The sequence below is a fragment of the Coregonus clupeaformis genome, chromosome 36 (assembly GCF_020615455.1).
Source record: "Coregonus clupeaformis isolate EN_2021a chromosome 36, ASM2061545v1, whole genome shotgun sequence".
NCBI classification, from domain to species: domain Eukaryota; kingdom Metazoa; phylum Chordata; class Actinopteri; order Salmoniformes; family Salmonidae; genus Coregonus; species Coregonus clupeaformis.
In genome coordinates, this window is record NC_059227.1 from 33,841,896 (window position 1) to 33,856,024 (window position 14,129).

The 14,129-nt window shown below is 45.9% G+C and overlaps 1 protein-coding gene across 1 annotated transcript in view; it reads right to left on the reverse strand.

Annotated features, from left to right (window-relative positions):
* Nucleotides 1-14,129, reverse strand: part of lpgat1 (lysophosphatidylglycerol acyltransferase 1) — an 84,353-nt gene that overhangs the window by 46,630 nt on the left and 23,594 nt on the right. The window contains exon 3 of the mRNA XM_041864734.2: nt 8,512-8,630. Within this exon, the coding sequence (XP_041720668.1) occupies nt 8,512-8,630 (119 nt within the window). The remainder of the gene's footprint in view (nt 1-8,511; nt 8,631-14,129) is intronic.

Below are 14,129 nucleotides of genomic sequence, written 5' to 3' on the forward strand. Positions count from 1 at the left end.
CGCTCGGGCACGCCACCCAAGCTCCGCCCCTGTGCGTTCTTCTCAAAGAAGCTCAGCCCGGCGGAGCAGAACTACAGCGTTGGTGATCGGGAGCTGTTGGCTGTTGTCCGAGCTCTGACCGTGTGGAGACATTGGCTCGAGGGGGCGAAACACCCATTCCTCGTCTGGATGGACCACCGTAACCTGGAGTACATCCGGGCAGCGAGGAGGCTGAACCCTCGCCAGGCCAGGTGGGCCCTATTCTTCACCCGTTTTGATTTCACACTGTCATACATTCCGGGTACGAAGAACGTGAAGGCAGACGCACTGTCCCAGCTGTATGATACAGAGGAGAGGCCCAGAGACAATACCCCCATACTGCCAGACTCATGCATTGTGGTGCCGGTAGTATGGGCGATGGACGCGGATATAGCGCAGGCATTACGCACAGATCCATCTCCACCGCAGTGTCCAGCTGGGCTGCAGTACGTGCCTGCACTTATCTGTGATCGTCTGATCTACTGGGCACACACGTCACCCTCCTCTGGTCACCCAGGTATCAGTCGTACAGTGCGCTGCCTGACCGAAAAGTACTGGTGGCCTACCTTGGCTAAGGACGAGAGGGTGTATGTTTCCTGCTCAGTGTGCGCCCAGAGTAAGGCACCTAGGCACCTCCCAGCGGGTAAGTTAAAACCTTTACCAGTTCCACAACGACCATGGTCTCATTTGAGTGTTGATTTTTTAATTGATCTGCCTCTCTCTCAAGGGAACACCACCATCCTGGTCGTTGTGGACCGCTTTTCGAAGGCATGCCGCCTCCTTCCTCTGCCCGGTCTCCCCATGGCTCTGCAAACTGTGGAGGCCCTGTTTACACACGTCTTCCGGCACTACGGGGTACCAGAGGATATAGTGTCTGACCGAGGTCCCCAGTTCACGTCAAAAGTCTGGAAGGCGTTCATGGAACGTCTGGGAGTCTCGGTCAGCCTGACCTCTGGGTTCCACCCTGAGAGTAATGGGCAGGTGGAAAGGGTAAATCAGGATGTGGGTAGGTTCCTGAGGTCCTATTGCCAGGACTGGCCGGGGGAGTGGTCGGTGTTCCTGCCATGGGCAGAATATGCCCAGAACTCCTCTACGAACCTAACGCCATTTCAGTGTGTTTTAGGTTATCAACCGGTTCTGGCACCGTGGCACCAGAGCCAGACCAAAGCTCCTGCAGTGGATGACTGGTTTCGGCGCGCGGAGGAGACGTGGAACGCTGCGCATGTTCACCTCCAAAGTGCCGTGCGTCGTCAGAAGGCCAATGCTGACCGTCACCGCAATGAGGCCCCCGTCTTTGTACCAGGGGATCGGGTCTGGCTCTCGACCCGGAATCTGCCCCTTCGCCTGCCCTGCCGGAAGCTGAGCCCGCGGTTAGTAGGGCATTTCAAAGTCCTGAGGAGAATCAACGAGGTCACATATAGGTTATTACTCTCCCCGATTACCGTATTAACCCCTCATTTCATGTGTCTCTCCTCAGGCCGGTGGTGGCTGGTCCGCTCCAGGAGTCTGAGGTGCGGGAGGTCCCTCCACCTCCTTTGGACATCGAGGGGGCGCCGGCGTACTCTGTCCGTTCCATACTGGATTCGAGGCGCCGGGTGGGGGGGCCTTCAGCACCTTGTGGAGTGGGAAGGGTACGGTCCGGAGGAACGGTGCTGGGTCCCGGTGAGGGATATCCTCGATCCCTCTCTGTTGAGGGACTTCCATCGTCGCCATCCGACTCGCCCTGCTCCGCGTCCTCCTGGCCGTCCCCGAGGCCGGTGTCAGCGCTGCTGGAGCTGCGCCTCAAGGGGGGGTACTGTCACGAATTCAGCCGAGGCTGCCCCTCCTCCTTGCTCGGGCAGGTTTCGGCGTTCGTCGTCACCGGCTTACTAGCCACTACCGCTCCATTTATCATCACTCCATTTGTCTTGTCTTGTCAATCACACACACCTGGTACTCATTCCCTCATTAGTCTGTGTATAAGTGTTCCCTCTGCCCCCTTGTCCTTTGTGAGTGATTGTTCATTGTGAGAGTGAGTAGCTCGGTTGAGCTACTCTTTCCATGTATGTAGCCAAGGTGGATTTTTCCCTTGCGCTTTATTCATGTACACTGAATAAACTCTGGATTTCGGTGTTTTACCTCCTGCGCCTGACTCCGTCATTCACACCTCATCACAGGAGTAAAAAGTACATTATTTTCTTTAGGAATGTAGTGAAGTAAAAACATAAAAAAATATAAATAGTAAAGTACAGACACTCCAACAAACTACTTAAGTCGTACTTTAAAGTATTTTTACTTATGTATTTTACACCACTGCCTACCGTTAACCAATCATGTCAATGCGCAGCTATACGGAGCCTTCCGCATTGGTACAAAATTTGGGAGGCGCATGGCGTCGCCGTATGGAGATCGATTATGCCTCTGCAAGCCTTTGGATTCTCCGCAATTGCTTCACACCCTCCGTATGGAGCCTCTGGACCGTATTTCCGGATCAAGCATAAATTAGCTTTTACCCTACGAGTTCCTGAGCCTGCTGGTTTTGTGTTCTACCTGATAATGAATTGCCCACACCTGGTGTCCCAGGTCTAAATCAGTTCCTGATTAGAGGGGAACAATACAAAAAAGCAGTGGAACTGGCTTCGAGGTCCAGAGTCGAGTTTGAGAGCTATAGACCGATAAGACCGGTCAAATACATTTACAGCGACTGGTATTTCCATAAATGAATGGGCTAAAAGGCAATATTTTGCTATGGGATTTATGTTTATCCTGGACAATTAGCCAGTGCCAATTTTATTGCCAAATTCCGTTTTTGTTACAAATTAAACCAGAACTATGCATAATGCACATTCACTAATAAACTATTTTTTTCTAGCAGGCATTATAGAACATTAACACAGGTCTCATAAACAAATCTCTTAAGCACAAGCCCACATGCTAGTGAGTAGCCAGCTAATATCTATATTTCAAGTTTTGTCAACTTGGATCTATTTGCTAGCTAACAAGGTAGAACAGTTGAATTGTTATGAACACAACCTTATTTCTCAGAATGAGAACGAGTTGCCAATTCCTTATACACTGCTCCAAAACATAAAGGGAACACTAAAATAACACATCCTAAATCTGAATGAATGAAATAATCTTATTAAATACTTTTTTCTTTACATAGTTGAATGTGCTGACAACAAAATCACACACAAATTATCAATGGAAATCAAATTTATCAACCCATGGAGGTCTGGATTTGGAGTCACACTCAAAATTAAAGTGGAAAACCACACTACAGGCTGATCCAACTTTGATGTAATGTCCTTAAAACAAGTCAAAATGAGGCTCAGTAGTGTGTGTGGCCTCCACGTGCCTGTATGACCTCCCTACAACGCCTGGGCATGCTCCTGATGAGGTGGCGGATGGTCTCCTGAGGGATCTCCTCCCAGACCTGGACTAAAGCATCCGCCAACTCCTGGACATCTGTGGTGCAACGTGGCGTTGGTGGATGGAGCGAGACATGATGTCCCAGATGTGCTCAATTGGATTCAGGTCTGGGGAACGGGCGGGCCAGTCCATAGCATCAATGCCTTCCTCTTGCAGGAACTGCTGACACACTCCAGCCACATGAGGTCTAGCATTGTCTTCCATTAGGAGGAACCCAGGGCCAACCGCACCAGCATATGGTCTCACAAGGGGTCTGAGGATCTCATCTCGGTACCTAATGGCAGTCAGGCTACCTCTGGCGAGCACATGGAGGGCTGTGCGGCCCCCAAAGAAATGCCACCCCACACCATGACTGACCCACCGCCAAACCGGTCATGCTGGAGGATGTTGCAGGCAGCAGAACGTTCTCCACGGCGTCTCCAGACTCTGTCACGTCTGTCACGTGCTCAGTGTGAACCTGCTTTCATCTGTGAAGAGCACAGGGCGCCAGTGGCGAATTTGCCAATCTTGGTGTTCTCTGGCAAATGCCAAACGTCCTGCACAGTGTTGGGCTGTAAGCACAACCCCCACCTGTGGACGTCGGGCCCTCATACCACCCTCATGGAGTCTGTTTCTGACCGTTTGAGTAGACACATGCACATTTGTGGCCTGCTGGAGGTCATTTTGCAGGGCTCTGGCAGTGCTCCTCCTGCTCCTCCTTGCACAAAGGCGGAGTTAGCGGTCCTGCTGCTGGGTTGTTGCCCTCCTACGGCCTCCTCCACGTCTCCTGATGTACTGGCCTGTCTCCTGGTAGCGCCTCCATGCTCTGGACACTACGCTGACAGACACAGCAAACCTTCTTGCCACAGCTCGCATTGATGTGCCATCCTGGATGAGCTGCACTACCTGAGCCACTTGTGTGGGTTGTAGACTCCGTCTCATGCTACCACTAGAGTGAAAGCACCGCCAGCATTCAAAAGTGACCAAAACATCAGCCAGGAAGCATAGGAACTGAGAAGTGGTCTGTGGTCACCACCTGCAGAACCACTCCTTTATTGGGGGGTGTCTTGCTAATTGCCTATAATTTCCACCTGTTGTCTATTCCATTTGCACAACAGCATGTGAAATGTATTGTCAATCAGTGTTGCTTCCTAAGTGGACAGTTTGATTTCACAGAAGTGTGATTGACTTGGAGTTACATTGTGTTGTTTAAGTGTTCCCTTTACTTTTTTGAGCAGTGTATAATTGTGTTGTATGCTTATTGCACATTTATAAAACACAGACTAGACAGCTAGTATAACAGTCTTTGGCTGTGAATCGATACTCCCATTTTAGTAGTGTCTGCGCTGCGCGCAATGTGAGAAGTTGAGACATAAATAGGGTATCATTAGAAATGTTAACTTCTCCTCTATTACAGTAAAATAATGTCTCAAGGTGTCCATATGACCGATTCTGTTGGACCAAACCTGAAATACAAATAGTGAGCTGAAACTGCTTGTCAGGAAGAAATAATCTCTCATCCTTATTGTTGTGAGTAGCGGGGGAGGGGCTTGGTGTATGTGTAAACAGGAAGGTGCACACAGTCTACAGTCATCACAGAAGGAGGGAAGGAGACAAGACCAAAAACACAACATGAGAAGAAGCGGACATAAAACGCTAATAAAAAAGAAAAAAAAACTTGATTAGTGCAATACAGGCATTCTGAATATCGCGCAAAAACATAAATTCATCGAATTAATTAAATATATCGCACAGGCCCAGCCCTACTTTGAGTCATAAAAGTGCATTGAAATTGCTAAGGAACTGTGCACACTTTGGAGAGGTGTGTGGCCCCTTGGAGACACCAGTTAGTCCTCTCAAACTCTTGTCATTTTTGTTGTCTTATGTTGAACCTACCCCACATTTCCAGGATATCACTGAATGTATCCAGGGTATTTTTAGATTTTATCCTCAACAAATGCAGCGAAAAGTACAGTAAATGTAAACTACACGTAAAATCAACAGTAATGTTTGGATTCAGTCTTGTGTCAGGTCAACTGTTGTGTCCTCACCTTTGGTCTAATCATTTCCCCATCTCCAAACTGTTCCCCTTTCAATTGCTACCATGGTTATGCATATGCTTTTCATATTTCTTCTGTAAGAAACATTTCAATTTAGCCCTATCCATACAGGCCAATTCCCATGAATGTAAAAGGTTTAAACACCTTTAACTAGCAAATTTGACATTCCCAAGGGAAACAAAGAAATTCCACTGGATTTGAAATCCAGGCTCAGGTCTTTGGTCATCATCGCTTCTGTCCTTTTACCTTACCAATCATTTACTTTGACACTGTAGAACTGTCATTTTGGGCAAATATGCAAGACAAAAATGACGATATCTTATCTTTGGCAAACACATTCCAGGTAGTGTGTGTCACTGTAGACACTGGATAGTCAGTTAGTCCTGCTGCTACAATGGCTAATTAGTCATATCATTAATCTGATACTCAAGTAATATTATGCAATAATGTTGTGGCTCAGCATAGCTATCTCCATTGGAGAACAGAACTGCTTCAGTGACTATTCCAACCCACACACAACCATCAGCCCACCTCGAGCAGTATATCAAGCAGGATATCACACCCAGACCATAGCCCCGAGACTACCATGCAGCTCCCCCTTGATCAGCCCACAGAGAGCAGTATATCAAGCAGGATATCACACCCAGACCATAGCCCCGAGACTACCATGCAGCTCCCCCTTGATCAGCCCACAGAGAGCAGTATATCAAGCAGGATATCACACCCAGACCATAGCCCCGAGACTACCATGCAGCTCCCCCTTGATCAGCCCACAGAGAGCAGTATATCAAGCAGGATATCACACCCAGACCATAGCCCCGAGACTACCATGCAGCTCCCCCTTGATCAGCCCACAGAGAGCAGTATATCAAGCAGGATATCACACCCAGACCATAGCCCCGAGACTACCATGCAGCTCCCTCTTGATCAGCCCACAGAGAGCAGTATATCAAGCAGGATATCACACCCAGACCATAGCCCCGAGACTACCATGCAGCTCCCCCTTGATCAGCCCACAGAGAGCAGTATATCAAGCAGGATATCACACCCAGACCATAGCCCCGAGACTACCATGCAGCTCCCCTTGATTAGCCCACAGAGAGCAGTATATCAAGCAGGATATCACACCCAGACCATAGCCCCGAGACTACCATGCAGCTCCCCCTTGATCAGCCCACAGAGAGCAGTATATCAAGCAGGATATCACACCCAGACCATAGCCCCGAGACTACCATGCAGCTCCCCCTTGATCAGCCCACAGAGAGAAGCACGAGATTTGAACTCAGTCAACTTTATAGAGCAGTGGTCACCAACCGGTCGATTGCTCGGGCTGTTGGCGGTAGGTGCACCCGATTCAGCTGCCCTGCGCGCCGGGTAGGCGAATGGTTGCCAGTTTGAACCATTTCATGTGTCTGAAGGTACAAACTCTGCCTTCCCGGCGGGCCCAGAGAGCAAATCAAGTGCACTATAGGCTTACCACTGGCCAATCGGATGGCTCAGATGACCGTGTCTGCAGTAACGTAGCAGGCATAAAAGAAAGCTACAGCAAAGTTGATACTGTGAGATTTCAAAACGTTTAAAACCATGACTATCAACAGTTCCCTTTACTGTGGCACTTGTGATTGAATCAACACAATATTAGCCACTTTCAATGCAACATACCAAAACAAAACGAACTATGCAAGAGATTTTGTTGTAGGCAGAACACATCGGAGTAGGATTCTACTGCATTGACACACACTACTCAGCCCCTACTCTACACAGACCGGTGCAGCATAACCAATCAGAGCTACAGTAGGCCTATATGCAAATAGACTATTGCCATATATGGATCTGTGCCATTTACTTTCAACTGGACTGTGTTTACAGCATGAGCAGTTGTGACTAGATGCGCTTGCTTTGAGATCAAAGCGAGAGCTGCATGTAGCCACGAGTGCACATTTTGTTCATATCTTTTGCTAGTTAGTGAGTTATTAGCTCAGTTATAGATCCTTTGTAGTCAGCAACAGAGGAGTGATTGCTTCCTACAAGAGCACAAAACGTGTACATTTCTAGGCATCTTTGAAAAGCGAGTCAGGTAAAGAGCTTTTTTTGTCTTAAAGGGGCAGTGTTGTATTTTGAGACAGGCTTGAATAAGCGAAGTAGCCAATAGGCAGAGGGTAGCATAATTTGTCTGATTTTCTGTAATAATGGTATGGGAATAATAATGCATTTTATTTTGTAAAGTGGTTTCTTGTATCAAACAACAACATCTTCAGTCACCTTGTCTGAAGGACAAGTGGATAAACAGGTTAATATCAAGCCCTGCATGTTTTTTTTCCAAAAGCCCTATGGAATGTAGGCCTACATTGACCACCACACACTGGCTGCTACTGTAGGCTGAATGATAGAATAGCTATTTCCATGTTAAAATGTTATGGGATGCATTTTCTCCATTGATTGTTGTCACTATGGTATGCCTACATTATGATCAAATAGCAACAGTAAAAATTGCAAATTAACTCGGTTACAGCCTCAGTGTTCACAGTAAACACACACTCAGCAGACCTGAAATTTGCTCAGTGCCAGAATGTTTTTCGAGGGAACATTGGTCCCCAGACACCCAATCATCCAACCACATTCCAGACATCCAAGTCAAGTGCCCCTAAGTGGGTTGAAAGAGTTCAATTCAGTACCAGTCAATTCAAGTCATTCAAGACATTTTGTATAGAGAAATAGTCCTACCTCTTACATTTAAGGACATTTTCAACCTGTCACTTCTACATCCGTTAGTTTCATCCCTGAATTCACTTGAAGTGATTCGTAGTCTAGGACAGGGTTTTCCAAACTCAGTCCTGGGGCCCTGTTTTGTTTTTGCCATAGCACTACACAGCTGACTTAAATAACCAACTCATCATCAAGCTTTGATTATTTGAATCAGCTTTGTAGTGCTAGGGCAAAACCCAAAATGTGCACCCAGGGGGGGGGGGGCCCGAGGACAGAGTTTGGGAAACCCTGTTCTAGGAGGCTACATTTCAATGCCAACTATGGAGGTGTCTATTACCGTGCCCTTGTCCTGCAGGCACATCATGAGGGTGCACACGTCCCCTGTGGCTTGGTGGTTGACGATGACCATGGCTTCCTCTTCAGAAAGGGGCCTTACGTCGTCGCCCCATTCCATCACTGGAGAAGACGCAACACAAATGAAGTTAGTGGACACATCACAGTGACTGCACTTCACATTACTTCAGAGGATTCATAGCTAGGCCTACATCATATCAAACATCTAATGGCAAATTACAACTAGTAGGCCTACATTTTGGTACAAAAAATGGAATCAGAGTTGTCTTCTCAAGGTGGGAAAAGACCGGTTCAAATTAGACTCTGTGTAATCACATTAGCCAAAAATAGCTTTTCCTTGTGAAAGCCACAGTGTGTCTGAGAGAGTGATAAGCCCTCTATGTTGTGCTGTCATGAGAGAACACACAACCATAACACGACAAAGGAAAGCAACTGAACACTAAAGAGGTACTCTTGAAATTTAGCAAATTCTATACTAGTCTTGGAAAGAATGTTTCGCCATTAAGTCAATGCCTAAAAACACCACGCCACTTTGGTTTCAAAATGGACATGGGCCAGTCTTTAGCATTGATGATCATTAAAGTAGATCTCTCTTGGGCTCCATTCTATCCTGGCTGATTTACATTGGCACACTCTATTCAAGAGACGGCCAAACAGACTCCTTCATTAAGCTCGCTAACATGGTGGGTGACAACAATAGGCCTCCCACATAACAAATGGACGAGCTTCTTTTGTTTTTTAACTCAATTGGACAAGGGTGCGTATTAATAACAGTAGAGCTACCGCTCTGGAAACCTGTAGAGACTTTTGGGGTATCGCTAAAGCCACAGAGTTGGACAAATCAATGGAAGTTTGTGAGTGGAATCCCCCATGGTTCTGGGAGGGTCTTGCTGACTGAGGGCCTGTGTGATGCTAATGCTAGCAGGCCCAGGGGTGCCTAGCTAGAATGTCCTGTTCTGTGGGAAGGCTAGGTTGGTGGAGCGTGCCAAGTTACATTTTCAAGGGATTACTGGCCAAATTAGTCCCAAGAAGTGGACTACGGTACTGGGAATCGGCGATGAAACAGAATATGGCTTAGCTATGGCATGCAAGACCAAAAAACGTAGAAAAAAGATTTAACAACCCACTGGTAGCTGGGTTACCATTGTAGTGCAAATGTGAATAGAAAAGAAAAATATACACATTTGATTGTCCACACAATGTGGTAATTTTCCTTCATGGCTTCATTGGCATCAAACAGTATAAAACACTGTGATGGCATGATAAACATGAAGTGTGTAAGAGTATTTGAGATCTCATCCCTTTCAGTCTTTACGATGACAAGACAGAAAATGTTTGGCCAACGGTAAGATCTCTTCAGACCGTTGCTATGAGATATGACATCTGATCTATATCCAGCAGCCCTGAGGAAACCTTTCATTGATTGTTCTATTCTCTCATCATAATAATGAATATCCACTGGAAAAAAATTAACGCTCAAGTTAGCACAGTCCTCCAATTACATGCTCAAGTTACTCCGTTGAAAAAGGGCACAAGTGATCACTCACTCCTGAAACGAATCGTAGGAAACGGTGTAAGTGTTTATCAAGTGTCAAATCAATCGATTCTGGGAAGATTTCCAATTGCGATATTAGCTACACACAGACATATGAAATCCAACCCTACTACTGTTTAAATAACATTAAGTACAGCTTAGGCTAACCATAACAGTATCACCACAAAGACGAAGAAAGGATGAGAGTTGTGAGTCACGTCCTGTACATCTGGCAGCACACTCAACAAATTGTGTACAGGACCTGGTCGCAGGCTGATTTCATGGTAAGAATAGTGACAAGCAAAATAGAAGCAACTCATTTGTCACCGCTTTGTAGTCTTTACACAGAAAACTATGCTAGCCCATCGATCAAAATTCATGACAACTTCAGGCGAACATGCTTCGTCCATGGCTCATCCCATTCAGATACCATGTTGACTTGGATTACAAAAAACTATTACAGTAATCTAAAATGAACTGATTGACTGAGAAATGATCTGACAAATTGACAAGCAAAGTTGAAAGTGTGGGAGTGCTTGGACGCCCATACAAAGTCTCCTGAGTGGCGCAGTGGTCTAAGGCACTGCATCGCAGTGCTAACTGTGCCACTAGAGATCCTGGTTCGAATCCAGGCTCTGTCGCAGCCGGCCGCGACCGGGAGACTCATGGGCGGCGCACAATTGGCCCAGCGTCGTCCAGGGTAGGGGAGGCAATGGCCGGCAGGGATGTAGCTCAGTTGATAGAGCATGGCGTTTGCAACGCCAGGGTTGTGGGTTCGATTCCCACGGGGGGCCAGTATAAAAAATATATACAGTGGGGAGAACAAGTATTTGATACACTGCTGATTTTGCAGGTTTTCCTACTTACAAAGCATGTAGAGGTCTGTAATTTGTATCATAGGTACACTTCAACTGTGAGAGACGGAATCTAAAACAAAAATCCAGAAAAATCACATTGTATGATTTTTAAGTAATTCATTTGCATTTTATTGCATGACATAAGTATTTGATACATCAGAAAAGCAGAACTTAATATTTGATACAGAAACCTTTGTTTGCAATTACAGAGATCATACGTTTCCTGTAGGTCTTGACCAGGTTTGCACACACTGCAGCAGGGATTTTGGCCCACTCCTCCATACAGACCTTCTCCAGATCCTTCAGGTTTCGGGGCTGTCGCTGGGCAATACAGACTTTCAGCTCCCTCCAAAGATTTTCTATTGGGTTCAGGTCTGGCGACTGGCTAGGCCACTCCAGGACCTTGAGATGCTTCTTACGGAGCCACTCCTTAGTTGCCCTGGCTGTGTGTTTCGGGTCATTGTCATACTGGAAGACCCAGCCACGACCCATCTTCAATGCTCTTACTGAGGGAAGGAGGTTGTTGGCCAAGATTTCGCGATACATGGCCCCATCCATCCTCCCCTCAATACGGTGCAGTCGTCCTGTCCCCTTTGCAGAAAAGCATCCCCAAAGAATGATGTTTCTACCTCCATGCTTCACGGTTGGGATCGTGTTCTTGGGGTTGTACTCATCCTTCTTCTTCCTCCAAACACGGCGAGTGGAGTTTAGACCAGAAAGCTCTATTTTTGTCTCATCAGACCACATGACCTTCTCCCATTCCTCCTCTGGATCATCCAGATGGTCATTGGCAAACTTCAGACGGGCCTGGACATGCGCTGGCTTGAGCAGGGGGACCTTGCGTGCGCTGCAGGATTTTAATCCATGACGGCGTAGTGTGTTACTAATGGTTTTCTTTGAGACTGTGGTCCCAGCTCTCTTCAGGTCATTGACCAGGTCCTGCCGTGTAGTTCTGGGCTGATCCCTCACCTTCCTCATGATCATTGATGCCCCACGAGGTGAGATCTTGCATGGAGCCCCAGACCGAGGGTGATTGACCGTCATCTTGAACTTCTTCCATTTTCTAATAATTGCGCCAACAGTTGTTGCCTTCTCACCAAGCTGCTTGCCTATTGTCCTGTAGCCCATCCCAGCCTTGTGCAGGTCTACAATTTTATCCCTGATGTCCTTACACAGCTCTCTGTTCTTGGCCATTGTGGAGAGGTTGGAGTCTGTTTGATTGAGTGTGTGGACATGTGTATTTTATACAGGTAACGATGTTCAAACAGGTGCAGTTAATACAGGCAATGAGTGGAGAACAGGAGGGCTTCTTAAAGAAAAACTAACAGGTCTGTGAGAACCAGAATTCTTACTGGTTGGTAGGTGATCAAATACTTATGTCATGCAATAAAATGCAAATGAATTACTTAAAAATCATACAATGTGATTTTCTGGATTTTTTTTAGATTCCGTATCTCACAGTTGAAGTGTACCTATGATAAAAATTACAGACCTCTACATGCTTTGTAAGTAGGAAAACCTGCAAAATCGGCAGTGTATCAAATACTTGTTCTCCCCACTGTATGTATTCACTAACTGTAAGTCGCTCTGGATAAGAGCGTCTGCTAAATGACTAAAATGTAAATGTAAAACATTTTTGGCTTGCTACTTCATAAACCCTGGTGAATTTCGATGATTCAAAGTGCTCGGCCGAGACAAAGGCCTCCGTTCAACACGGCTTCTGTGGAGACGTTTCACTCCTCATTGTCGTTGAGCACTGTTGGACATTGTGAATCACCACCACTTGAGAGCCTCAAATCCCTGGTGAATAACAATGGCTTCTAATCAGGCCTTTCTCTTTCCAAGAGGTTCCTTTTCTGATGCATCTTAGCCCCTCTTCAGGGAATGGGTCCTGACCTTGCTGTGTCATGGGCCCTCAAAGGGCTTATTCCCCCCAACAAAACCCTCTTGATTGAGACAATCAATGAGGGTTGGCCAAGTTTTCCAAATGATGGCGATAAGACAGTGTCTCACATGACTTTAGGGCTATCCACACAAAAATAAACTATGTAAATTTAGGGAGCGGCACATCTCAGAAATGAAATGAAAAAACCGTAAAAGCGTCACTGTGGCTTCTGTGCTGGCAGTTAGGCTTATTTACACGTCAGGCTACTGCTTGCCTTTCTGTTGGTGCATTTTCATATTCAAATACACATACAACTGTTCCATTGTACATATAACTGAGCATGTGACATCAGGGTGGGAAATGAACGTTTTGGTCCACCAGCCAGTGTGGCAGGTAGATGAAGAAATCTTTATACCATCCACTCACATATTTTTATTTTCTCCATTTTATTACACTAGAAATTACAAATAACGGATGAGCATGGTTTGTAATGTTTCTAAAACAAGAAATCTATTACTAGTAAGAAGAAGTAATGTGGTATATTTCTCAATTCAATTACATTTCTGTGACCAGTCTTTTAACCAATGTATCTTAAAATAAATAATTTAGATACAATAGATATAAAGCAGATGAACAGTTCTAAAAATGAACATCAACAATCAACAGTGCTAAAGTTGGTTGCCAACCACCATATAAAGTCCAAAGAAGAAGAAGAAGCCTGGAGGAGAGAACTAGAAACTCATTCAGTTTACCCTGTTATCTGTGGATGAATTGTCAGAGTAGAGGACCTTGTGCATTTCAGGTAAATTAACAACCCAATGTTTAGATCCCAGGACAAATTAGCTAGCAACAGCAAGCTAGCTAGCTAACTTGCCATTCATGTTTAATGGTTTTCGACCTGTCCCGAAGTTAATATAGTTAGTTCAGAGTTCGTTTTGATATTTCAACCTGCGTGTCCTGATCGCGTCTGGTGTGGGTGGACAAAATCAACATGCGCGCGATGGTGGACGCACGCGCGGTCAAGTCAGCATGTTAAGCTAGCTATTTTTTAAGTTCAGGGCTCTATGCTGAAACGTTTTACAAGGATACATAAGTTGAAATGTAGGAGCACACAAATAAATGTAGGCCCACAATGAAAGTAGTTGAGCGTTAAATGATCAGAAATTACTAAAAGTTAATGAATAAAAGGTTTTGGATTGTTCCACGCTCAATCAAGCACAATGCACCCCCAAATATTTTTGTAATTAGTAGAGACAAAATGTTCAGCTGCCCCTTTAAGGGGTGGGCCGTTAACGTGGTAACGGGGCACTCCATGTCTGTCAGAG